At 31.5% G+C, this 26,052-nt stretch overlaps 6 protein-coding genes across 7 annotated transcripts; 5 read left to right on the forward strand and 1 right to left on the reverse strand.

Annotated features, from left to right (window-relative positions):
* Window positions 1–2,938: 2,938 nt before the first annotated feature.
* Window positions 2,939–5,150, forward strand: cass (cassowary). 2 transcript variants are annotated; one of them, XM_968919.5, is made up of 6 exons: window positions 2,939–3,175; window positions 3,223–3,711; window positions 3,757–3,963; window positions 4,011–4,583; window positions 4,632–4,785; window positions 4,834–5,150. In XM_968919.5, exons 1-6 carry the CDS (start codon window positions 3,104–3,106, stop codon window positions 4,905–4,907), a joined length of 1,569 nt encoding a protein of 522 aa, XP_974012.2. In that variant the 5' UTR covers window positions 2,939–3,103; the 3' UTR covers window positions 4,908–5,150. The 2 variants fall into 2 exon arrangements, with proteins under 2 accessions (XP_974012.2, XP_008191854.1); XM_008193632.3 differs by having other exon boundaries at window positions 3,763–3,963.
* MED7 (Mediator complex subunit 7) lies at window positions 5,138–5,865 on the reverse strand. Its single transcript, XM_968945.4, has 2 exons — window positions 5,674–5,865; window positions 5,138–5,626 (listed from the first exon to the last, which is right to left on the reverse strand). Exons 1-2 carry the CDS (start codon window positions 5,863–5,865, stop codon window positions 5,153–5,155), a joined length of 666 nt encoding a protein of 221 aa, XP_974038.1. The 3' UTR covers window positions 5,138–5,152.
* Window positions 5,866–5,907: 42 nt separating this feature from the next.
* Window positions 5,908–6,777, forward strand: LOC662284 (small ribosomal subunit protein eS10). Its single transcript, XM_962128.5, has 3 exons — window positions 5,908–6,019; window positions 6,193–6,634; window positions 6,684–6,777. The coding sequence occupies exons 2-3, from the start codon at window positions 6,194–6,196 to the stop codon at window positions 6,717–6,719; spliced, it is 477 nt and encodes a 158-aa protein (XP_967221.1). The 5' UTR covers window positions 5,908–6,019; window position 6,193; the 3' UTR covers window positions 6,720–6,777.
* Window positions 6,778–6,811: 34 nt separating this feature from the next.
* Window positions 6,812–7,815, forward strand: LOC662900 (RING finger protein 141). The gene is made up of 4 exons (XM_968974.4): window positions 6,812–7,025; window positions 7,071–7,292; window positions 7,340–7,483; window positions 7,582–7,815. The coding sequence occupies exons 1-4, from the start codon at window positions 6,886–6,888 to the stop codon at window positions 7,745–7,747; spliced, it is 672 nt and encodes a 223-aa protein (XP_974067.1). The 5' UTR covers window positions 6,812–6,885; the 3' UTR covers window positions 7,748–7,815.
* An 11,951-nt stretch (window positions 7,816–19,766) lies between these two features.
* LOC660211 (uncharacterized protein) lies at window positions 19,767–20,549 on the forward strand. The gene is made up of 3 exons (XM_966465.4): window positions 19,767–19,935; window positions 19,988–20,213; window positions 20,260–20,549. Exons 1-3 carry the CDS (start codon window positions 19,880–19,882, stop codon window positions 20,518–20,520), a joined length of 543 nt encoding a protein of 180 aa, XP_971558.1. The 5' UTR covers window positions 19,767–19,879; the 3' UTR covers window positions 20,521–20,549.
* A 60-nt stretch (window positions 20,550–20,609) lies between these two features.
* LOC660271 (uncharacterized protein) lies at window positions 20,610–22,610 on the forward strand. Its single transcript, XM_008196616.3, has 5 exons — window positions 20,610–20,783; window positions 20,868–21,035; window positions 21,080–22,082; window positions 22,132–22,338; window positions 22,391–22,610. The coding sequence occupies exons 1-5, from the start codon at window positions 20,724–20,726 to the stop codon at window positions 22,471–22,473; spliced, it is 1,521 nt and encodes a 506-aa protein (XP_008194838.1). The 5' UTR covers window positions 20,610–20,723; the 3' UTR covers window positions 22,474–22,610.
* The last annotated feature ends 3,442 nt before the right edge of the window (window positions 22,611–26,052 follow it).

A 26,052-nucleotide genomic window follows, 5' to 3' on the forward strand; every position in this document is an offset into this window, starting at 1 on the left:
AAATAATAATAATAATAATAATAATAATAATAATAATAATAATAATAATAATAATAATAATAATAATAATAATAATAATAATAATAATAATACTGCAACTCATTTTTCAAGAAAATTATATTTAATGATAAATAATAATTAAAGTATTAGGTAAGTATTTAAGTATTAAAGTTTTACTCAAGAGATTTTTATCACTTTTATACTATCCAGAAAAATGGCTTTTGAATTTTAAAACGGCAGAAAACACGACAAATTCAAGGCCAAAATATAGAAGCTAGTAGTTTGAGATACTACATAATAAATAATAATAAAGTAAAAAATGGTTTTGTCTGCTAAATGTAGCATTAAAAAAAATAAAACAACCAGTTAGAGAATTTTTTTGAAAACCAATTATTTCTTATAAAATTAGGCTCGAACACGAAAATAAAGCACTTGGCGAAAATAATTTACAACTTTTTTATTTTTTTTAGTCTTGCTGTTGTATTTTTTATATTTACTTAGCTAAAAGATATACTTGTAAGAGTGTATTTAAAACCGTAAAGAAAAATGTCCTTTGCCATTTAAAACAAATTAAAAACAACGTTTTTTCTCAGAAATTCTTTCAATGAATTTGTTGTATTTATGAAAGTACTGTCGACCTTTTTGAGGATTTTTTTGAAAAATTAGCTATAACAAACATAAACTATCTTTCAAACTCACTCTGTATAATGAGGCCTGTTATTGCCGCTATGAGATGACATAAAACCTTCTCATTATGAACAACTGGACTTAAAATAATTTAATTAAAAAAACGGTTTTTAATTCCATACAGAAACTACATGTGAATACTTTAGAATTATTGTAATAAAAGTAATCCATGTCGGAAATGTTCGTAATTCCGCCTTCAAGTCGTTAGGTTTTGTTATGCGTATGGGTAAATATTTTTCTGATGTTGCACTGTTAAAAAATCTCTATTATGCTTTTGTCTTAAGTAAAATTGAATACGCATGTCTAATATGGTTTCCAATTTATATCTCTCACTCTATGCTCCTAGACTCAATCCACCGCAGATTTTTGAAATTTTTGTCGTTTAAACTGGATGGAACTTATCCAGAAGTGGGCACCAGCCAAGACGAGCTGCTTGCAAAACATAACATAGTTGCACTTAACATTAGAAGAGAGCACATTTGTCTCAATTTTTTAGATAAATTACTCAGCAATAGGATCGACTGCTCTAACTTATTGGCTCAGATTCCGTTCAATGTCCCACGCATATGTTCAAGATATGAAATTATGTTCCGGCTCCCAACACCTAGAACTAACATTTTGCGTCGTTCACCACTCTTCATAATATGCAGTCTGGCCAATCATAAATGGGATTAAATTAGATTAAATCTATTATTTGTATTATTACATTTTAAATTTATATTAATTTTCGTTATTTTTAGTGTAAGAATACCTGCATCTATAATTTCTTATTTTTTGTAACAATATTTATTTTTGTCCTGTAACTGATAACCTCGTTGGACAATAAAGATTATTATTATTATTATTATTATTAAAAGGAAGGCAATAAAATAAAAAAAAACAAAACAATGGTACGCAATTCACATCACCCGTTGTTGCACTTGCTTACAAAAATAAAAATTAACTGGGTATTTAGGTAGGAATGTATTTATTTATAATTTATTATTATTTATTAAACAAAATGTTGCAGTACATAATATTCAATAAAATCTTTCTTATGAAGGTTGCCAAATTATAGCAGTGTTAGTTCGCCATTTTATTTTGTACAACAGGTTAGTCACGGAACCACATCTTTATCAGGTGTTTTTTGTTTGATTTACAACAACTTGTCTCGCATACACCGTTAAATCTGACGAGATAAATTAAATTGTGTCGGCTCGTTTCAAAAACTTGCTTATCTGGCTGTAATTTTGAGCCCCTTAATACTGCCAGCATCAATCCTTCCACATAATCGTCATTGTTAAATGGTAAGGACATAACGTTTTATTGTTTTTTTCATCTTCTTCCAAATATTCCTCGAATGCGTGTATCATTAAAATCGACAGAACTATAAATTAGAATACAGCTAAGAAAAAATCAATCATCTTATGATTGAGAATTCGTTCCCTTAAAGTTTTATATTTTGTTTCCCAGAGAATGACGCACGGAAATATAAAATTAAAATGGCTTTTATTTTCTTTCTGAGTTTGAAACCACAACATTTGACAAATTCAAAGTGTTATTATAGAGTTATCCCATTTGTCAGTCTATGAATCATATCGAAAGCGGTGCTTGAAATGTGTCCCAAAGGTTCGCTTAGCGTCGTGGCGCTTCTTGATTTATGTCGTCGCCAGTGTTGAAATGCCTCCCGAGGTTTCATATCATGCTGATGCGACGCGCTTTGAATTTTTATATTGCACACTATTCCAAATAAATTGCCACCATTACTTTCATAATTATTGCTCTTCTTATCCCCCACTTTTAAATCTTTAACTTACCTTTTACTGTAAAATATCTTATTAAAAAAATAATAAATGAAAATAAAAACTTTTTTTAAATGTTTCTGTCCTTAATTTTTTGTAACGTGCTCTCAATTAAATCGGAGATCAAAGTGACCGGGATTTTGAAGTTGGCAACATTGAAGATAGCTTTTTATTCAGTGTTACAAATTTAAAATATTATGAAATAATGTGTCATAACTCACAACTTCATACTATAAAATTACTTTTGATTTATTAATTTAATATACACTTGGTTCACGAAGAACGAACAGAATGGTAGGAATTTAATTGAAGGTATTTATTTAAAAGATGAAACTTTAGTAAAAGTTTGCATCTTAAATCCGCCATTACTGGTAAAAAAATTATTACGTAAATCACCCTTTTAAATTTAATTATGGATGTGCCATCTATCGCTCAGTAGTTCAAACCCTGTGCCTTGTAACAGTTTCCTTCAATACCGGCGATTCAAAATGGACGATGGGCACGCTAAAACAACGATGACCGGTTTGTGATCAAGTTTGTGTAAATTATCGAATAGAATTACATAAAAACGCCACGAAATTATTTCATGTTTTATACCACATTTCGACTAATAGATTTATCGAAAAAACAGTAAGATGAGTGACAACTTGGAGAAGTTATACGAAAAGTATAACATTTTGTCAGATGCCAAAGACAAGGTCTCCCAGGTGAGCACGACATTTTTCCCCCAGTCTGGTAAAACATGAATTTGCAGCATTCAAGCGAATATGTCGAGAGCTTTGAAGGTATTAAAGGCACCGAAAGCGAGAAAATGCTGGCAGCACAAATACTTTCAAAATTTTTCAAACACTTCCCCTCACTGCAAGATAAAGCGTTGAATGCGTTGCTGGACTTGTGTGAAGATGAGGAGAGCAAGATTAGAGCTTGTGCCATGCGGTATTTGGTTTCAATTTGCAAGGACGTGAAGGAACATTTGACTAAAGTCACTGATATCCTTGCCCAAATGATGCAGTTGGAGGAACAGCGAGACTTCACAACTGCGTCTTGGTGTCTTTTGCAGCTGTGGAAGCAAGACTCTGCTAATGTTCTTAGGACCATGTACAATCATATTCGCTCTTTAAGCAGCGCTGCAGCTAGAGTTAAATGTCTCCAATTTATTCACTTGAAGTTTATCAAGCCCATTGAAAGCCAGCCGACAGAAATCGAGAACATTGTAGTAGAAGAATCGAAAAAGCTTTTACAAGTTTGTCAACTTTCCAAAATGAAGTGAAAAAATTTATTCATGTAGTTGCAGGATGATATTAGCTCTGAGGAAATCGTGTTGATAATAAGTTGCTTAAAAAATTCAAAATACGCTAAAACGGCCGCAGGTCAACAAGAACTGTTAGATTTCATTTCCGAAATCATGGAACTTGACCGGGATTTTGACCCGCTTGAAGACTGCATTGTTGACAGGGTCATTATTTGCACCACACATGCTTTACCATTTTTTTCAGTAACAATTTTTTCCCATCTTGTCACCTCTCTAATTGTGTTTTTTAGGCAAAAAACGAGTCAACAAAATTCGTGGCTTATTACTGCGACCAGATTCTCCCCCAGTGGGACAAAATCGCCACTCTGGAGCAAGGCGAATTATTCCAGCTTCATCTCCTGCGGCACTTGGCCGAGCTTAGCATCTATTGCGGAAAGTTCGAAAACCCCTCCTTGCACGTAGTCCAAATTTTCGACAAAATCAAGCTGTACATGCCAACGCCTCCCGAAAACGCCGATGTGTACAAAATGCCCAACTTGGAGTTCTCCTTTGTAGAGTGTTTGTTGTTCGCGTTCCATCGCTTGGCTCGACAGTGCCCCGATTTTCTCACTCATGATCCCCAAATATTGAAAGATTTCAGAGCAAGACTGGTTTATTTTTCTAGAGGAGTGCAAGGTTGCAACAAAGTTCTGAACTCGAAGCCGATCACAGGCCTAGATTCCGTGAACGCTTCAAAAGCCAAAATTGCGCCCTCGCTACTCAACAACATCAACGTTTTGATCAAAGACTTGTTCTACCAGCCCCCAATGTACAAATGTAACGTCACGCTTTCTTTCAAGCAGGAGGTTGTGGAAAAGGAATTGGTGGGATTTTCGATTTAGTCTTCTAGTCTTTAAAATTAAAATTTGCAGAGGAAACCGGCCACAAGTGGGCAAAAAAGACATGTGCCTATCACGTTCGATAATGGCTCTACAGGGACTAAACAGACCCGACCGGCTCGTTCGGGCGACAACGTTAAATTGTATACACCACCTAGTGGAAAGTTTAGTAATAACTTCCAATACGGTAAATTTTATGGGAAAAATGTCTATTTGTTTTAATGATTGGTTTCAGATCGTGGGGGTTCACGAGGTAACAGGTCGAGAGGCCGTGGCTCCCGAGGAAGGGGCAGAAATTGGAGAAATTAATTTCAATCACCCTTCTAACAGTATTGCAGAAATGCAATTCAAATCATTATGTTCAATGCTTATTAGTAAGTTATCAAAACAATACACAACCCGCTTGTGTTGTAAATACCCTAGATCTTATTTTTTTTAATTAGTTCAAGTTAAAACGTGTGCTGGTTTTAATAGTTTGTGTAAAACCTCTAGAAATTTAACAGAATATGTTTTCTATTGTCTTAGAGTTCAATAAAACATTTGGAAAACTAACTTTATTGCATATCATCCACAATCTTGCACATAATCCTATCCAAAATAAAGCACGGGTCTGATTTGTTGTCCTCCTTTGAAGCCTTCTCTTGGTTTACTAAAAGTTCGGTTTCTACGAGCAACTTTGAGTCAACTTCCATGGGTTCAGGCAGGTTTTGAATCGCTTGTTGCAAAATTTCCATAACTTTGTCTAAATGCTTCTGGAACCTATTGGCGGTCTCAATCCTTTGTCGCCTTTGCAACTCCATCATGACCCTAAGCGTCTCCCTAGCCTGATGTGGCCGGAATTCGTTCAACAAGTGGTGAATGTGAATAAATAACAGACTTAAATCTTCGACTTTCTCAGCCCGCTTTGGCGAGTCGGGACAATTCACAAGTAGGTCTAGCAAGTCCAAGAAATTGGCCAACAATGACTGATTTAATTTTTTCAACTCCCTTCGTCTATCAAAGTGGAGTGGATACAAACGTTTGATTCCCTAATAAAATTATTAGTTTTAACCACGGGACGTATTTAGGGACTTACTTGACTCTCCAAAGGCCTGATTATGCTCTCTTCGGTATTGAAGGCATTGCCGAACATATGATACGTGTCTTGAATCGGAGGCGGCGGCCTGGGGGTTCGCCCCCGCCGGATCATCTCGTCCGTGTAGTGGTTGATGTACTGCATGGGGGGCAGTGGCAGGGAACTCACCTGGATCGCTTCCGACGATGCCATTATTTATTTTAATACAATAATTAAGAAAAATACAGTTGTTGACAAACGACAAATGTCAAAATTACATAAAAACCATCACAAAAACCTAAAATTACTAGTTTATTGGCAAGCCTGTTCCTTTTTCAGTTTGACAGCTGTGGTAATACCGCGTCAAGTAAGCTATTTTTTAAAATTCGTATTTATCTTAATCATCTTTGTAATAAATTTGACGAAAATCAATCACAGATCATTCTTTTTTCCTTTATCGTGAATCTTAGCCCTTTTTGTGGAGTTTAATTCACGTTAGGGTTTGACATGTTTTATAACCTCAACCACGGTTGATTTTAGGATGTTGATGCCCAAAAAGAACCGGATCGCGATCTATGAATACCTCTTCAAGGAGGGCGTCATGGTGGCTAAGAAAGACACCCATGCCCCTAAACACCCCGAATTGGAAAGTATTCCCAACTTGCAGGTGATCAAAGCTTTGCAGTCTTTGAAATCGAAGGGATACGTTAAGGAACAATTCGCCTGGCGGCACTATTACTGGTATTTGACAAATAACGGTATTGAGTACCTGAGGACCATTTTGCATTTGCCGCCTGAAATTGTGCCCTCAACGCTCAAGCGACAAGCTAGGACCGAAACAACGCGTGCTCGTCCCACGCCATTCAAATCAGAAACTTCCAGTAAGCCTGCCGAAGACCGTGCCGGATACAGGCGGACTCCCGGGGGGCCTGGATCTGATAAGAAGGCTGATGTGGGGGCTGGCACCGCTGATTTGGAATTTGTAAGTTATGGTAGGGGTTTTTGACGATTTTTACCACGGTTTGTTACAGAGAGGAGGCTTTGGGAGAGGAAAAGCGCCCCAATAAATTAAGTTTTTTATTACAATAAGGCATGATCAGCAAATAAAACCTTGTCGATCGTTAATTGTTTTATTAATTCCCTTTACTCCTGTATAGAGGACGCCATTATAGACGTCATTGTGACACTTGTCAAAATTGTTTACAATAATACATGTGATTAATTCGTGTAATAATGGGACAACAGAGTTCCCAATTTCACGAGTATTTTAACGATATAATCACGGATGAGCCCGTGCTTACTTTACTCTCTGAAGAAATTCATACTCTTAGTTACGAGAAATTTTTGACAATACTTGGGGAACTCAACCAACTGTAATAACAGTTCCTGTGTGGTTGTTATTCATTGTACTATTTTAGCTCCAAACAGCGTTTAGATTCCGAGGGGAAACAGTTAGTGTTTGCTGTAAAGAAAGGGACAGATTCTACAGTTTTCTGGAAAGCTACGGTGCAAATAGCTTGTGTTAAAATTGACTCTAATACTCAAAAAGTGAGTACGTACCGACTGTTAAACCTTTATGAGTTTTTAAAAGTGTTCAAGACACTTAAATGTCAGTCTTCAGCTGAAGAACAGAGCCGAAAGTATGACTGTTGAGCTAAAGTTTTTTACTGATTTAACTTTTTATTAGTGGAATGTCCGTCTCACAAGTGGTTCACGATATTACGGACAGTCCTGCAGAGAACACAAAAGAATGTTGCATTTGTTTAGAAAGGAAGCATGAAGTTATTTTGCCCTGTATGCACAGTTACTGCTTGCCGTGCATTGAGGAATGGTTTGTTTTTTTGAACTTGATCAGAAATCGGAAAAAAATGTTATTAAAAATCAACTATGATACTTTTGTTATTCAAGTAACTGTTAGATTTTTTTAAGGAATGCCACTCATGACACGTGCCCGATTTGTAGAGAAAAACTGGAAAGTACCGATGACACATGGGTTATATCTGAGGTGCCAGAAGCAGAAGAGATTAGCAAAGAAATCAAGTCCAGTTTGATGGAACTTGCTGAAGACAAGGAATCTCCATGTTTACCTTCTTAATAGTCTGACATATGATTTCATGTTGTTAAATGTTATTTTACGAATTGATAAATACATCTCAAAACATACTGTGTAGTTATTTATTCACGTCAAAAGTGGCGCGATCTATAGGTTCACCAATACCACGACAGAGAAAACAAAACCTAGAATAACACTTATAGAAGCGGAACATAATGGTTGGCAATGAATTCCTAGCTGAAGCCATCTAGCCGCATCATCACGTACTAAAAATGGCGCGAATTTAAAATAATTCCGATTACTTTATATTTTTTTAATTTTTGCTCACGTCAAAATGATGCCAATACCTTATCAAATACAATTATTATGAAAATTTCTTAATTGTATTTGAAAAGGTGGATGCACAGACAGCACAGATGGAAGAATTTTACCCAACATGACACGATCACATTTAATGTTAAAGATATTTATTAAATCCATTAAGTTTACGAAACTAATAGTCGTCACCGAATCGATGATAAAGACATACTTGCAATCAGCCAAACTGGCACCGGTCTGGCACCTTATGTTTGCAACTTCTGTCTATGGGAGTCTCCTCGCAGTGTGACTCACTTGCGGTTCGATCTCAAAAAACTCACTTTTGGGAAAAACGCACCTATCTACGTAAACCTTCTGGAGCCCATTACTACGTTATATTTTTGGAGATCATGTTGTTCCTAACCGATAGTAGGCAATAGTCTAACCTAAAGACGACACTTTGATCCACTATAATAATAAAAATTAACGTGATATTATAAAAAATAAACTCAAATTAAAATCAACAAAAATGGCGATTCAAGTAAAAAGTGAGTGAAAATAAAAATTATTTTTCTAATGTTATTTTCAATTTGCACAAGAAAATTCATAGTGTACGGTCATCAGGGCACTCAGAGGAATCGTTTGGTGTAAGTTTCAGCTTGAAAATCCAGAAGTAGTTAAAGTAAAAAATTACCAAGTTATACTTTATGTTTTATTACGTGGTAAAGTTAACAACACACGTTAACATACCCTTTATAAACGTTTAAACACCCTTTTTCATGAAAAGGTTGACACGAGAAGTGCATTTTTCAATAAATCTCAATGAAATTTATGTCGTTGACTCAAGGTAGATTTGTCTGTCCTTAAACATGTTTAATAATAATTAATAGCGCTCTAGAAGAGCAGGAAAGCACACAAAAAACATTAAAGTTAAAATTTAACACTTCAGAAGAGAGCATAATACACCCTAACCCTACTTTCTGAACTTTTGTCCTTATCTGGCAATAGTACATAATAAAGGTAGAGATTTCGACCCTAAATATCCTATCATAACGCTCTGAAAGGGCAGAGATGGAGACAAAATTCATAAAAGTGTAAATTTTGTCATTTTCGGGTGACAACATAACCCTACTTTTGGAACCTACCGAATTTTCAACAAAACGAAACAAACAAACAATGTGGCTATACGCATTGCGATACCACTAATTTTCGCACCAAAATTTCACATTGCCAGTTTCTGTTTAAATAAAAACATGCATTTTTATTTTTCCATTGACTGCATGCGAAACTTTTATAATTTTAGACGTTTATAGGCAAATACATTTGTCATAATTAATTTTTTTAGATCAATGCTGTTCTATTTTAAATAATTCTGTGTATGAATGTTTCTAAATTTGACGAATTTTTCCAGTGAATATTTCTGGTAATGACTTATTTTAGACTTTAGTGACGTCACATCCGTGACGTGTCCCGAGGTTAGGTGTGCGGCGCAGGCGGCGAGAGCGCTTCAGTCGACAGCGAGCAATGGCATGGGTCAGATCGTGAGCGGGAAGCAGGAGGCGAGGCGAGGCGAGGCGAGGTGAGGTGAGTCGGGTCGGTTTATTTAAATTATTGTGTATTGTGCGGTTTCCTTCAATTTATTCAGTTTGTTACTTGCCGTTGTCGCGAACGGACGTGTGCTCAAGCAAATCTAAATTTTCCGGTTTAAATTTTCAATTCGGTGACTAGTGATCGCGTTTGAGTGACACATTTTAAATACAGTAAATAAAATTATAATCAAACACTCAAATAATTAATTGCCACGTAATAATTTTGTCTTTAATTTCAATGAATGAAAGTGGCTTGCTCAAAATTTAATGCAAATAAACATTTTTTTTGGTTTCATTTTTATTATTATTTTTTTTAATGCTACAAACGGTAGCCAACGTGGAAGCGATATGAAGGTAGGTGTATTTTATTGCTGTGTCGTATTTATTTATTTCACAAACCAATAATTTCATAAAACTTAAATGCAATTAAAATCTTTAAATGCGGTGTTGAAAAGTGATATTTTGAGTGACACATTTTAAATACAGTAACTATAAATAAAATAAACCACTCAAATAATTTATTGCCACGAAATTTTGCCTTTAATTTCAATGAATGAAAGTGGCTTGCTCAAAATTTAATGCAAATAAACATTTTTTTTGGTTTCAATTTTATTATTATTTTTTTTGGTTTCATTTTTATTATTTTTTTTAATGCTACAAACGGTAGCCAACGTGGAAGCGATATGAAGGTAGGTGTATTTTATTGCTGTGTCGTAATTATTTATTTCACAAACCAATAATTTCATAAAACTTCATTGCAATTAAAATCTTTAAATGCGGTATTGAAAAGTGATATTTTGAGTGACACATTTTAAATACAGTAACTATAAATAAAATAAAACACTCAAATAATTAATTGCCACGTAATAATTTTGTCTTTAATTTCAATGAATGAAAGTGGCTTGCTCAAAATTTAATGCAAATAAACATTTTTTTTGGTTTCATTTTTATTATTATTTTTTTTAATGCTACAAACGGTAGCCAACGTGGAAGCGATATGAAGGTAGGTGTATTTTATTGCTATGTCGTATTTATTTATTTCACAAACCAATAATTTCATAAAACTTAATTGCAATTAAAATCTTTAAATGCGGTATTGAAAAGTGATATTTTGAGTGACACATTTTAAATACAGTAACTATAAATAAATTAAACCACTCAAATAATTTATTGCCACGTAATAATTTTGTCTTTAATTTCAATGAATGAAAGTGGCTTGCTCAAAATTTAATGCAAATAAACATTTTTTTTGGTTTCAATTTTATTATTATTTTTTTTTGGTTTCATTTTTATTATTTTTTTTAATGCTACAAACGGTAGCCAACGTGGAAGCGATATGAAGGTAGGTGTATTTTATTGCTATGTCGTAATTATTTATTTCACAAACCAATAATTTCATAAAACTTAATTGCAATTAAAATCTTTAAATGCGGTATTGAAAAGTGATATTTTGAGTGACACATTTTAAATACAGTAACTATAAATAAAATAAAACACTCAAATAATTAATTGCCACGTAATAATTTTGTCTTTAATTTCAATGAATGAAAGTGGCTTGCTCAAAATTTAATGCAAATAAACATTTTTTTTGGTTTCATTTTTATTATTATTTTTTTTAATGCTACAAACGGTAGCCAACGTGGAAGCGATATGAAGGTAGGTGTATTTTATTGCTATGTCGTATTTATTTATTTCACAAACCAATAATTTCATAAAACTTAATTGCAATTAAAATCTTTAAATGCGGTATTGAAAAGTGATATTTTGAGTGACACATTTTAAATACAGTAACTATAAATAAATTAAACCACTCAAATAATTTATTGCCACGAAATTTTGCCTTTAATTTCAATGAATGAAAGTGGCTTGCTCAAAATTTAATGCAAATAAACATTTTTTTGGTTTCATTTTTATTATTATTTTTTTTAATGCTACAAACGGTAGCCAACGTGGAAGCGATATGAAGGTAAGTGCATTTATTTACTGAGGTATTGAATTTGATTTGAATTTTAATTGCCACAAATTGAAACGTATTGTGTATTTTTTATTTTGTTTAATATTGACAAACGTTGCTTGTTGTAACTTTCATGCAAATAAAGATTTTTATTGGTGTTGTTTTAATTTTTTAAATGTCTTGCTACAAACAGTAGCCAACGCAGAAGCCATAAGAAGGTAGGTGCATTTTTTTGCGTTTTATCTTGTGATGTGTTGATTTAATAGCTTGTGTGCCATATATTATACCGTATTGTGTATTCTTTATTCTGTATAATATTTATTAAAGTCGCTTGTTGTAACTTTCCTACAAATTAATTTTTTTGTTGGTTGTGTTTTTAATTTATTTTTTAGGTTTTGCTACAAATGGTAGCAGATGCAGTATAAAGGTAAGAGCATTTATTTAACGCCAAGTGAAAAAGCTTTGTTTTTTGTGTACTATTTTTTTATTTCACAAACCAATAATTCCTTTATTCCCTTTTTATTTTCTAATAATCATTGTTTACCTCATCCTTATATCCTTTTTTCCTGGCAAGAATGCTCTAAACCTCCACGTGGTTCTTGCCGGACAAATTAGTTATTGACTAATTTGACCAATTAGAGCAATCCTTAAATATAACATTGTTGACTGTTTTTTACAGCCGTAAAATTATGTCGCTTGTTGTAATTTTCATCCAAATAAAGATTTTTTATTGGTGTTGTTTTTAATTTTTTTTAATGCTACAAACGGTAGCCAACGTGGAAGCGATATGAAGGTAGGTGTATTTTATTGCTGTGTCGTATTTATTTATTTCAAAAAACCAATAATTTCATAAAACTTAATTGCAATTAAAATCTTTAAATGCGGTATTGAAAAGTGATATTTTGAGTGACACATTTTAAATACAGAAACTATAAATAAAATAAAACACTCAAATAATTAATTGCCACGTAATAATTTTGTCTTTAATTTCAATGAATGAAAGTGGCTTGCTCAAAATTTAATGCAAATAAACATTTTTTTTGGTTTCATTTTTATTATTATTTTTTTTTGGTTTCATTTTTAATATTATTTTTTTTAATGCTACAAACGGTAGCCAACGTGGAAGCGATATGAAGGTAGGTGTATTTTATTGCTGTGTCGTATTTATTTATTTCAAAAAACCAATAATTTCATAAAACTTAATTGCAATTAAAATCTTTAAATGCGGTATTGAAAAGTGATATTTTGAGTGACACATTTTAAATACAGTAACTATAAATAAAATAAACCACTCAAATAATTTATTGCCACGAAATTTTGCCTTTAATTTCAATGAATGAAAGTGGCTTGCTGAAAATTTAATGCAAATAAACATTTTTTTTGGTTTAATTTTTATTATTATTTTTTTTTGTTTAATTTTTATTATTATTTTTTTTAATGCTACAAACGGTAGCCAACGTGGAAGCGATATGAAGGTAGGTGTATTTTATTGCTGTGTCGTATTTATTTATTTCAAAAAACCAATAATTTCATAAAACTTAATTGCAATTAAAATCTTTAAATGCGGTATTGAAAAGTGATATTTTGAGTGACACATTTTAAATACAGTAACTATAAATAAAATAAAACACTCAAATAATTAATTGCCACGTAATAATTTTATCTTTAATTTCAATGAATGAAAGTGGCTTGCTCAAAATTTAATGCAAATAAACATTTTTTTTGGTTTCATTTTTATTATTATTTTTTTTTGGTTTCATTTTTAATATTATTTTTTTTAAATGCTACAAACGGTAGCCAACGTGGAAGCGATATGAAGGTAGGTGTATTTTATTGCTGTGTCGTATTTATTTATTTCAAAAAACCAATAATTTCATAAAACTTAATTGCAATTAAAATCTTTAAATGCGGTATTGAAAAGTGATATTTTGAGTGACACATTTTAAATACAGTAACTATAAATAAAATAAACCACTCAAATAATTTATTGCCACGAAATTTTGCCTTTAATTTCAATAAATGAAAGTGGCTTGCTCAAAATTTAATGCAAATAAACATTTTTTTTGGTTTCATTTTTATTATTATTTTTTTTTTGGTTTCATTTTTATTATTATTTTTTTTAATGCTACAAACGGTAGCCAACGTGGAAGCGATATGAAGGTAGGTGTATTTTATTGCTGTGTCGTATTTATTTATTTCACAAACCAATAATTTCATAAAACTTAATTGCAATTAAAATCTTTAAATGCGGTGTTGAAAAGTGATATTTTGAGTGACACATTTTAAATACAGAAACTATAAATAAAATAAACCACTCAAATAATTTATTGCCACGAAATTTTGCCTTTAATTTCAATGAATGAAAGTGGCTTGCTCAAAATTTAATGCAAATAAACATTTTTTTTGGTTTCATTTTTATTATTATTTTTTTTTTGGTTTCATTTTTATTATTATTTTTTTTAATGCTACAAACGGTAGCCAACGTGGAAGCGATATGAAGGTAGGTGTATTTTATTGCTGTGTCGTATTTATTTATTTCAAAAAACCAATAATTTCATAAAACTTAATTGCAATTAAAATCTTTAAATGCGGTATTGAAAAGTGATATTTTGAGTGACACATTTTAAATACAGAAACTATAAATAAAATAAAACACTCAAATAATTAATTGCCACGTAATAATTTTGTCTTTAATTTCAATGAATGAAAGTGGCTTGCTCAAAATTTAATGCAAATAAACATTTTTTTTGGTTTCATTTTTATTATTATTTTTTTTTGGTTTCATTTTTAATATTATTTTTTTTAATGCTACAAACGGTAGCCAACGTGGAAGCGATATGAAGGTAGGTGTATTTTATTGCTGTGTCGTATTTATTTATTTCAAAAAACCAATAATTTCATAAAACTTAATTGCAATTAAAATCTTTAAATGCGGTATTGAAAAGTGATATTTTGAGTGACACATTTTAAATACAGTAACTATAAATAAAATAAACCACTCAAATAATTTATTGCCACGAAATTTTGCCTTTAATTTCAATGAATGAAAGTGGCTTGCTGAAAATTTAATGCAAATAAACATTTTTTTTGGTTTAATTTTTATTATTATTTTTTTTTGTTTAATTTTTATTATTATTTTTTTTAATGCTACAAACGGTAGCCAACGTGGAAGCGATATGAAGGTAGGTGTATTTTATTGCTGTGTCGTATTTATTTATTTCAAAAAACCAATAATTTCATAAAACTTAATTGCAATTAAAATCTTTAAATGCGGTATTGAAAAGTGATATTTTGAGTGACACATTTTAAATACAGAAACTATAAATAAAATAAAACACTCAAATAATTAATTGCCACGTAATAATTTTGTCTTTAATTTCAATGAATGAAAGTGGCTTGCTCAAAATTTAATGCAAATAAACATTTTTTTGGTTTCATTTTTATTATTATTTTTTTTTGGTTTCATTTTTATTATTTTTTTTAATGCTACAAACGGTAGCCAACGTGGAAGCGATATGAAGGTAGGTGTATTTTATTGCTGTGTCGTATTTATTTATTTCAAAAAACCAATAATTTCATAAAACTTAATTGCAATTAAAATCTTTAAATGCGGTATTGAAAAGTGATATTTTGAGTGACACATTTTAAATACAGTAACTATAAATAAAATAAAACACTCAAATAATTAATTGCCACGTAATAATTTTGTCTTTAATTTCAATGAATGAAAGTGGCTTGCTCAAAATTTAATGCAAATAAACATTTTTTTTGGTTTCATTTTTATTATTATTTTTTTTTGGTTTCATTTTTAATATTATTTTTTTTAATGCTACAAACGGTAGCCAACGTGGAAGCGATATGAAGGTAGGTGTATTTTATTGCTGTGTCGTATTTATTTATTTCAAAAAACCAATAATTTCATAAAACTTAATTGCAATTAAAATCTTTAAATGCGGTATTGAAAAGTGATATTTTGAGTGACACATTTTAAATACAGTAACTATAAATAAAATAAACCACTCAAATAATTTATTGCCACGAAATTTTGCCTTTAATTTCAATGAATGAAAGTGGCTTGCTGAAAATTTAATGCAAATAAACATTTTTTTTGGTTTAATTTTTATTATTATTTTTTTTTGTTTAATTTTTATTATTATTTTTTTTAATGCTACAAACGGTAGCCAACGTGGAAGCGATATGAAGGTAGGTGTATTTTATTGCTGTGTCGTATTTATTTATTTCAAAAAACCAATAATTTCATAAAACTTAATTGCAATTAAAATCTTTAAATGCGGTATTGAAAAGTGATATTTTGAGTGACACATTTTAAATACAGAAACTATAAATAAAATAAAACACTCAAATAATTAATTGCCACGTAATAATTTTGTCTTTAATTTCAATGAATGAAAGTGGCTTGCTCAAAATTTAATGCAAATAAACATTTTTTTGGTTTCATTTTTATTATTATTTTTTTTTGGTTTCATTTTTATTATTTTTTTTAATGCTACAAACGGTAGCCAACGTGGAAGCGATATGAAGGTAGGTGTATTTTATTGCTGTGTCGTATTTATTTATTTCAAAAAACCAATAATTTCATAAAACTTAATTGCAATTAAAATCTTTAAATGCGGTATTGAAAAGTGATATTTTGAGTGACACATTTTAAATACAGTAACTATAAATAAAATAAAACACTCAAATAATTAATTGCCACGTAATAATTTTATCTTTAATTTCAATGAATGAAAGTGGCTTGCTCAAAATTTAATGCAAATAAACATTTTTTTTGGTTTCATTTTTATTATTATTTTTTTTTGGTTTCATTTTTAATATTATTTTTTTTAAATGCTACAAACGGTAGCCAACGTGGAAGCGATATGAAGGTAGGTGTATTTTATTGCTGTGTCGTATTTATTTATTTCAAAAAACCAATAATTTCATAAAACTTAATTGCAATTAAAATCTTTAAATGCGGTATTGAAAAGTGATATTTTGAGTGACACATTTTAAATACAGTAACTATAAATAAAATAAACCACTCAAATAATTTATTGCCACGAAATTTTGCCTTTAATTTCAATAAATGAAAGTGGCTTGCTCAAAATTTAATGCAAATAAACATTTTTTTTGGTTTCATTTTTATTATTATTTTTTTTTTGGTTTCATTTTTATTATTATTTTTTTTAATGCTACAAACGGTAGCCAACGTGGAAGCGATATGAAGGTAGGTGTATTTTATTGCTGTGTCGTATTTATTTATTTCACAAACCAATAATTTCATAAAACTTAATTGCAATTAAAATCTTTAAATGCGGTGTTGAAAAGTGATATTTTGAGTGACACATTTTAAATACAGAAACTATAAATAAAATAAACCACTCAAATAATTTATTGCCACGAAATTTTGCCTTTAATTTCAATGAATGAAAGTGGCTTGCTCAAAATTTAATGCAAATAAACATTTTTTTTGGTTTCATTTTTATTATTATTTTTTTTTTGGTTTCATTTTTATTATTATTTTTTTTAATGCTACAAACGGTAGCCAACGTGGAAGCGATATGAAGGTAGGTGTATTTTATTGCTGTGTCGTATTTATTTATTTCAAAAAACCAATAATTTCATAAAACTTAATTGCAATTAAAATCTTTAAATGCGGTATTGAAAAGTGATATTTTGAGTGACACATTTTAAATACAGTAACTATAAATAAAATAAACCACTCAAATAATTTATTGCCACGAAATTTTGCCTTTAATTTCAATGAATGAAAGTGGCTTGCTCAAAATTTAATGCAAATAAACATTTTTTTTGGTTTCATTTTTATTATTATTTTTTTTTTGGTTTCATTTTTATTATTATTTTTTTTAATGCTACAAACGGTAGCCAACGTGGAAGCGATATGAAGGTAGGTGTATTTTATTGCTGTGTCGTATTTATTTATTTCACAAACCAATAATTTCATAAAACTTAATTGCAATTAAAATCTTTAAATGCGGTGTTGAAAAGTGATATTTTGAGTGACACATTTTAAATACAGAAACTATAAATAAAATAAAACACTCAAATAATTTACTGCCACGTAATTTTGTCTTTAATTTCAATGAATGAAAGTGGCTGGCTCAAAATTTAATGCAAATAAACTTTTTTTGGTTTCATTTTTATTATTATTTTTTTTAATGCTACAAACGGTAGCCAACGTGGAAGCGATATGAAGGTAGGTGTATTTTATTGCTGTGTCGTATTTATTTATTTCAAAAAACCAATAATTTCATAAAACTTAATTGCAATTAAAATCTTTAAATGCGGTGTTGAAAAGTGATATTTTGAGTGACACATTTTAAATACAGAAACTATAAATAAAATAAAACACTCAAATAATTTACTGCCACGTAATTTTGTCTTTAATTTCAATGAATGAAAGTGGCTGGCTCAAAATTTAATGCAAATAAACTTTTTTTGGTTTCATTTTTATTATTATTTTTTTTAATGCTACAAACGGTAGCCAACGTGGAAGCGATATGAAGGTAGGTGTATTTTATTGCTGTGTCGTATTTATTTATTTCAAAAAACCAATAATTTCATAAAACTTAATTGCAATTAAAATCTTTAAATGCGGTGTTGAAAAGTGATATTTTGAGTGACACATTTTAAATACAGAAACTATAAATAAAATAAAACACTCAAATAATTTACTGCCACGTAATTTTGTCTTTAATTTCAATGAATGAAAGTGGCTGGCTCAAAATTTAATGCAAATAAACTTTTTTTGGTTTCATTTTTATTATTATTTTTTTTAATGCTACAAACGGTAGCCAACGTGGAAGCGATATGAAGGTAGGTGTATTTTATTGCTGTGTCGTATTTATTTATTTCAAAAAACCAATAATTTCATAAAACTTAATTGCAATTAAAATCTTTAAATGCGGTATTGAAAAGTGATATTTTGAGTGACACATTTTAAATACAGTAACTATAAATAAAATAAAACACTAAAATAATTTATTGCCACGTAATTTTGCCTTTAATTTCAATGAATGAAAGTGGCTTGCTCAAAATTTAATGCAAATAAACATTTTTTTTGGTTTCATTTTTATTATTATTTTTTTTTGGTTTCATTTTTATTATTATTATTTTTTGTTTACTTTTTATTATTATTTTTTTTAATGCTACAAACGGTAGCCAACGTGGAAGCGATATGAAGGTAGGTGTATTTTATTGCTGTGTCGTATTTATTTATTTCAAAAAACCAATAATTTCATAAAACTTAATTGCAATTAAAATTTTTGAATGCGGTATTGAAAAGTGATATTTTGAGTGACACATTTTAAATACAGTAACTATAAATAAAATAAACCACTCAAATAATTTATTGCCACGAAATTTTGCCTTTAATTTCAATGAATGAAAGTGGCTTGCTCAAAATTTAATGCAAATAAACATTTTTTTTGGTTTCATTTTTATTATTATTTTTTTTTGGTTTCATTTTTATTATTATTTTTTTTAATGCTACAAACGGTAGCCAACGTGGAAGCGATATGAAGGTAGGTGTATTTTATTGCTGTGTCGTATTTATTTATTTCAAAAAACCAATAATTTCATAAAACTTAATTGCAATTAAAATCTTTAAATGCGGTATTGAAAAGTGATATTTTGAGTGACACATTTTAAATACAGTAACTATAAATAAAATAAAACACTAAAATAATTTATTGCCACGTAATTTTGCCTTTAATTTCAATGAATGAAAGTGGCTTGCTCAAAATTTAATGCAAATAAACATTTTTTTTTATTTCATTTTTATTATTATTATTTTTTTTAATGCTACAATATAATATAATATAATATATAATATAATCGGAAAAATATGTTATTAAAAATCAACTATGATACTTTTGTTATTCAAGTAACTGTTAGATTTTTTTAAGGAATGCCACTCATGACACGTGCCCGATTTGTAGAGAAAAACTGGAAAGTACCGATGACACATGGGTTATATCTGAGGTGCCAGAAGCAGAAGAGATTAGCAAAGAAATCAAGTCCAGTTTGATGGAACTTGCTGAAGACAAGGAATCTCCATGTTTATCTTCTTAATAGTCTGACATATGATTTCATGTTGTTAAATGTTATTTTACGAATTGATAAATACATCTCAAAACATACTGTGTAGTTATTTATTCACGTCAAAAGTGGCGCGATCTACAAGTTCACCAATACCACAACAGAGAAAACAAAAGTTGCAAACGATTTGAAACAAAAATTAACCTAAAAAATAGTTACAGTCAATAAAACTTTAATAATTATTTGAATTGGTAATTGAGTAAAGCCGGCACAATGAAACGACTCTCTGAGGAACGAACCAAAACCCTGTTTGAAAAGCTGGCAAAATAGTAAGTGCTGTTTCCAAAACACTCGTCACGTGTGTAACTTTCCTAAATTTAGTATTGGGCCCAACGTAAAATTACTGATAGAGCGGCCAGATGGGATCTACTGTTTCCGTGAGCAAAAGGACAGAGTGTATTACATTTCGGAAAAAATCCTAAAATTGGCCGAAACTCTGCCACCAAACCAGCTAATCTCTGCCGGGACATGTTTTGGGAAGTTTACAAAGTCGAACAAGTTTCGGCTGCACATAACTGCGTTGAGTTATTTGGCGCCTTACGCCCAGGTGAGTTCGCGGTCACAATTACGCGGAAAATAACGAGTTATTTTAGTGCAAAGTTTGGCTAAAACCATCAGCGGAGCAACAATTCCTTTACGGCAATCACGTCTCAAAGGCGGGTTTAGGACGAATAAGTGAGAACACGGAGAAATACCAGGGGGTTTTGGTGTACAGTATGTCCGACTTGCCGCTGGGGTTTGGGGTAGCGGCGAGGTCCACAGCAGAGTGCAAACACGCCGACCCTCTGGCCCCCGTCTGCTTCCATCAGGCAGACATCGGGGAGTACATCCGATCGGAGGAAGATTTATTGTGATTTAAGAAATAAATTTTTACGAATTTGTATTATCCGCGTTTTATTTGGGGATTTTGTGGTTTTGTTTTGGCACCGTTTGCGCCTACTTTCGCGTTTATTTCAGTGATAATGGCGCATGATGACATGTACGACGTAAAAGTGAAATATGTCATGACATAAATCGGATTTTTCTCAGTTTTTTTGAGCAATTAGCACGGAAAAACATGGATTTTGGTACGCTTTTGCACACCGCCCAAAAAAATGAGAAAGGCTCCAAGAAAGAGGTAACTTTAGACACTTGTTACACCAACAAGAAATTTCTTCTGGAACTTTTCACCAAGTTCATGGATAATTTGATACAATTTTAGCCCGTCAGGTACTACAGTACCAAATTCGAGCCTCCAAAGAAGGAACAACGCAGTAAACAATTGTCGGAAAACATCAAAAAGTTTTTAGCGAAGAAGGAGGCCGAAGAGAGGGAAAAGAAACTCGAAGCTTTGAAGAAAAAGGAGGAATTGTTGGCTCTGAGGGCTAAGGTACGGCTCCGAGTGATCGTTTCAGTGTTTATGGTCGTTTTTAGGACAAAAAAGCAACAAGACGGGTTAATGTGATGTTAAAGCGTACTAAATCTGCAAACCAATCCGTGCTTCAAGACGCTGTTGATGCTAACAACACTTCGGTGACTTTAGCCGGCCCCATTCAGCCAGACGAGGATGACTATGGCTATGTCTCCCAGGAAGCGGCAGCGTTTTACAATAAAATGATGGAAAAGTACAGCAAAATGCCAGACGAGCCCAAATTTGGCTTAAACAAGAAGAAGAAAATAAGCACGGATTTAAACAGCACTAAGGAGCGGGTCAAGGCTGCTATTGAGAGAGAACGGGAGGAGGCAAACATGCCCCACAAAAGGCGAAGAAAGCACAAAGAGGAAGAGGAAGAAATTGAGAATGAGAAGCAGGAAGTGGCCCCAAAGCCTAAACCGAAACCTGCAGCGCCGCCCCCTTTAAACTTCAATGACTTGCTGAAACTGGCCGAGAAGAAGCAATTCGAACCCATAATAATTGAACAAAAGCCAAAGGAAGAGGAGAAATTGTTTACGAAGAAGCAGAAAAAGGAGCTGGAGAGGGAGAAGGAATGGAGGGAGCGGAAGGAGGGAAAACTTCCGCCTTTGGAGAAACCAGCTGGGAACAAAATCCCCAAAGTGAACAACGGGGATAAAGCGCAAGCTTTGGCAAAGAAAAATTCAACAGATCTGATTAAGAAAAGTCAAGTTAAGGTGCCAGAACCCACAAAGAAAATTGTGTCAAATAACCAGCCCATTGTTGATAAGAAACCTGTGCCTTCCTACACGAAACCGGGGTCAAGTAGTTTAAACAAAGTCAAAGATTTGAATGATGTGAGAAAGAGAGAAGCGCCAAAATCGGGTGGGAGAGACGTTGTTGCACCTAAAAAACCTCAACTTGAGCTTAAACCTAAACAATTTCCCCCGAAAGATCTTAAACCGAAGCAGTTCCCGCCTCCTGATGTCAGGAGAAAAGAGTTTCCGCCTCGTGATGTTAAGAGAAAACCGCTTGTCAATAAAAGTAAATGGTGATTATTTGTTATATTTTCGTGCTTATTTTGTGATTCCAGGGCGTATTTTGGATGATGATGAGTACGATTCTGAAATGGATGACTTTATTGATGACGGGCCGGAAGAAGGCGAAGATTACTCTAAATACATTAGCGAGATTTTTGGATATGATAAATCGAAATATAGAAATGTTGACGATGATATTGATAATATGGAATCAACGTTTGCACAGCAAATGAGGGAAGAAGTGATCAGTACAAAAATTGGTAATTTGGTTGGCGGTGTTTGTGAAATGAAATATTCATTTGTGTTTTTAAGGTATCATGGAGGATTTAGAAGATATGAAGAAAGAGGAAGAAGAGAAAAGGCGGAAAGCCTTGATGAAAAAAAAGAGATTATAATTGTAGCTGTTGTGATTGTGGCATGACTTTGTGATAGGTGATTGATAACTTTTAGGAACACTTGAAATTGTAATTTTTATTGTTATCCTTTTATTACGGAAAATTTAAACTTTAATATATACTAGACCGCCATCAAATTTTTATGCCTTTCCCTCTCCTATTACCTTCAACAAATTAATCGAGCAATAACTCCGGAAGTGTTAGAGATAACCCTATGAAGTTTATTATCATTGGAAAGCTCTTTTATTTATAAAATAAGATAAATATATAAAATAAAAAATATATATTTTAAAAAGATAACAGTTCTCAAACTAATAGTTTTCTCGTAAATTGCTCTTAAAAGCAAAAATAGGTAATTCATAGTGGAGAACTTTAACGAAAACAAAAATCGTAACTCAAGAACAAAAAGTGAAGCAAAACGGTTTGTTCCAGTGAATTAAGCGGCTCATTTTCTGTATTATACGAACTTTTCATGAGATTTAAAAATTTGATTTTTTTTGCTAAAATTTCCTGAGTAATAATACTTACCATCAAGAATATGAAAAAATAAAATTTTTTTAAAATTCGTTCTATCATACTTTTTCGTTTTTATATATGCCTTTACAACTCTCTAGAGTTGTTAAAAGTCCAAAAAAAGTCCATATGTTCGATTTTTTGATGTTTGATTCTTTCAATTTTCGTCGCAATTTTTGTCGATTTTGGGTACCCGGAACATTTGTTGAGCAATAGCTCCGGAACTATCAGAGATAACCCCATAGAGTTTATTATCGTTGGAAAGCTCTTTGAATTATCAATTTTTTTCAAAAAAAAATATTGTTCTCCGACTTATAGTTTTTGAGCAAATTGCAGATAAATGCAAAAATTGGTAAAATTTTAAAAAATTCATAACTAAAAAACTATTGGGAATTTGGCAATTTTTCCGATGCCAATCGATTCCCCGGATCATTTTGCATAGGTGTGGATCAAAACAGTTCCACTTTTTCGAATAGTTTAGTCGTAATTGGGAAAATAAAAAAAATTAAAAAAAAGTTAACACCCCCCCCTTCAAAATGGTCAATTTTAAAAGTGTCTCAGAATCGAATAAAACTTATCCTATCTTATAGATTTTGATGTGCTCGCTACGATGGAAAAAAGGGTTTTCTCCTAGCTCTTTTAGTTTGGCCGTAATCGGCGTTTGAAAATTGAAATTTTTTTTGCGAGATTACGCCTTGAGTCCTATGCCATTTTGTAGAGTTTTTTATTCCGGTTGTCCTCCATTTTTCCGTTTTTCGATAACTCTAATAGTTTCGCCGTAATTGGCGGTTGAAAATTGAAAAAAAGTGAAAATGGAAACCTTTTTTTGCGTTTTTCTCGGAAACTGTAAGACTTAGAGCAACGAACAAAAAACTATCTGATAGCGCTTAATTTTATCTATTTTTTCGACTAAACCCGGAGCCGCTCCGGGCAACGGTTCCGGCTACAGAGGCGATCAAAGTTTTTCACTAAAAAAATTCATAAAAAAAAAACTAAAAGTCGTAGAGCATTGCGGTTTGTTCCATTGAATTCTACGGCTCATTTTACATATTATATCAATTTTTCACAGGAATTAAAAATTTAAAAATTTTTGCCTAAATTTAGGGTAGCCATTTGTCATAGTGGAAAATTTTATTCAATAAAAAAAATCATAACTCGAAAACTAAAAGTCGTAGAGCAACGCGGTTTGTTCCATTGGATTCAGCGGCTTTTTTTCTGTATTATACCAACTTTTCACGAGATTTAAAATTTTCAAATTTTTTGCTCAAATTTCCTGAGTAATAATTTTGTTCCTACACTTACCTTCAAAGTGATGAAAAAAAATTTTTTTTTAAATTCACTCCAGCAAATTTTTATGGATTTCTTTATGTCTTAACAACCCACAAAAGTTGTTTTTAGTCCACAAAAAGTCCATATGTTCGATTTTTAGATGTTTGATTTTTTCAATTTTCGTCGCAGTTTTGGTCGATTTTGGGTACCCGGAACTTTTGTCGAGCAATAGCTCCGGAACTATCAGAGATAACCCCATGAAGTGTATTATCGTTGGAAAGCTCTTTAAATTATCTATCTTTTTCAAAAAAAATTAGTGTTCTGCGACTAATAGTTTTCGAGCAAATTGAAGAAAAATGCAAAAATTGGTAAAATTTTAAAAAATTCATAACTAAAAAACTATTCGGAATTTGGCAATTTTCTCGATGCCAATCGATTCCCCGGATCATTTTGCATAGGTAAGGATCGAAACAGTTCCACTTTTTCGAATAGTTTAGTCGTAATTGGGAAAATAAAAAAAATTAAAAAAAAGTTAACACCCCCCCCTTAAAATCGGTCAATTTTTAAAGTGTCTCTAAATCAAATAAAACCGATTCTATCTTATAGATTTTAATGTGCTCTTTCCGATCTAAAAAAGCGTTTTCTCCTAACTCTTTTAGTTTGGCCGTAATCGGCGTTTGAAAATTGAAAATTTTTTTGCGAGATATCGCCTTAAGTCCTATGCCATTTTGTAGAGTTTTTTATTCCGGTTGTCCTCCATTTTTCCGTTTTTCGATAACTCTAATAGTTTCGCCGTAATTGGCGGTTGAAAATTGAAAAAAAGTGAAAATGGAAACCTTTTTTTGCGTTTTTCTCAGAAACTGTAAGACTTAGAGCAACGAACAGAAAACTATCTGATAGCGCTTAATTTTATCTATTTTTTCGACTAAACCCGGAGCCGCTCCGGGCAACGGTTCCGGCTACAGAGGCGATCAAAGTTTTTCACTAAAAAAATTCATAAAAAAAAAACTAAAAGTCGTAGAGCATTGCGGTTTGTTCGATTGAATTCTACGGCTCATTTTACATATTATATCAATTTTTCACAGGAATTAAAAATTTAAAAATTTTTGCCTAAATTTAGGGTAGCCATTTGTCATAGTGGAAAATTTTATTCAATAAAAAAAATCATAACTCGAAAACTAAAAGTCGTAGAGCAACGCGGTTTGTTCCATTGGATTCAGCGGCTTTTTTTCTGTATTATACCAACTTTTCACGAGATTTAAAATTTTCAAATTTTTTGCTCAAATTTCCTGAGTAATAATTTTGTTCCTACAATTACCTTCAAGTGATGAAAAAAAATTTTTTTTTAAATTCACTCCAGCAAATTTTTATGGATTTCATTATGTCTTAACAACCCACAAAAGTTGTTTTTAGTCCACAAAAAGTCCATATGTTCGATTTTTAGATGTTTGATTTTTTCAATTTTCGTCGCAGTTTTGGTCGATTTTGGGTACCCGGAACTTTTGTCGAGCAATAGCTCCGGAACTATAAGAGATAACCCCATGAAGTGTATTATCGTTGGAAAGCTCTTTAAATTATCTATCTTTTTCAAAAAAAATTAGTGTTCTGCGACTAATAGTTTTCGAGCAAATTGAAGAAAAATGCAAAAATTGGTAAAATTTTAAAAAATTCATAACTAAAAAACTATTCGGAATTTGGCAATTTTCTCGATGCCAATCGATTCCCCGGATCATTTTGCATAGGTAAGGATCGAAACAGTTCCACTTTTTCGAATAGTTTAGTCGTAATTGGGAAAAT

The sequence above is a fragment of the Tribolium castaneum genome, chromosome 9 (assembly GCF_031307605.1).
Source record: "Tribolium castaneum strain GA2 chromosome 9, icTriCast1.1, whole genome shotgun sequence".
NCBI classification, from domain to species: Eukaryota; Metazoa; Arthropoda; class Insecta; order Coleoptera; family Tenebrionidae; genus Tribolium; species Tribolium castaneum.

Excerpts from the sequence above, each read along its gene's own strand:
- cass (XM_968919.5), top strand. The coding sequence starts at position 3,104 with ATGAGTGACAACTTGGAGAAGTTATACGAAAAGTATAACATTTTGTCA. Across the intron at positions 4,584-4,631 it reads AGGTTGTGGAAAAGGAATTG|AGGAAACCGGCCACAAGTGG; the intron begins GTGGGATTTTCG and ends TAAAATTTGCAG. Across the intron at positions 4,786-4,833 it reads TAGTAATAACTTCCAATACG|ATCGTGGGGGTTCACGAGGT; the intron begins GTAAATTTTATG and ends GATTGGTTTCAG.
- MED7 (XM_968945.4), bottom strand. The coding sequence starts at position 5,865 with ATGGCATCGTCGGAAGCGATCCAGGTGAGTTCCCTGCCACTGCCCCCC. Across the intron at positions 5,627-5,673 it reads TCAGGCCTTTGGAGAGTCAA|GGAATCAAACGTTTGTATCC; the intron begins GTAAGTCCCTAA and ends TAATTTTATTAG.
- LOC662284 (XM_962128.5), top strand. The coding sequence starts at position 6,194 with ATGTTGATGCCCAAAAAGAACCGGATCGCGATCTATGAATACCTCTTC. Across the intron at positions 6,635-6,683 it reads GCACCGCTGATTTGGAATTT|AGAGGAGGCTTTGGGAGAGG; the intron begins GTAAGTTATGGT and ends GGTTTGTTACAG.
- LOC662900 (XM_968974.4), top strand. The coding sequence starts at position 6,886 with ATGGGACAACAGAGTTCCCAATTTCACGAGTATTTTAACGATATAATC. Across the intron at positions 7,026-7,070 it reads CTTGGGGAACTCAACCAACT|CTCCAAACAGCGTTTAGATT; the intron begins GTAATAACAGTT and ends GTACTATTTTAG. Across the intron at positions 7,484-7,581 it reads TTGCCGTGCATTGAGGAATG|GAATGCCACTCATGACACGT; the intron begins GTTTGTTTTTTT and ends GATTTTTTTAAG.
- LOC660211 (XM_966465.4), top strand. The coding sequence starts at position 19,880 with ATGAAACGACTCTCTGAGGAACGAACCAAAACCCTGTTTGAAAAGCTG. Across the intron at positions 19,936-19,987 it reads TTTGAAAAGCTGGCAAAATA|TATTGGGCCCAACGTAAAAT; the intron begins GTAAGTGCTGTT and ends TCCTAAATTTAG. Across the intron at positions 20,214-20,259 it reads ATTTGGCGCCTTACGCCCAG|TGCAAAGTTTGGCTAAAACC; the intron begins GTGAGTTCGCGG and ends GAGTTATTTTAG.
- LOC660271 (XM_008196616.3), top strand. The coding sequence starts at position 20,724 with ATGGATTTTGGTACGCTTTTGCACACCGCCCAAAAAAATGAGAAAGGC. Across the intron at positions 20,784-20,867 it reads AGAAAGGCTCCAAGAAAGAG|CCCGTCAGGTACTACAGTAC; the intron begins GTAACTTTAGAC and ends ATACAATTTTAG. Across the intron at positions 22,339-22,390 it reads AGTGATCAGTACAAAAATTG|GTATCATGGAGGATTTAGAA; the intron begins GTAATTTGGTTG and ends TGTGTTTTTAAG.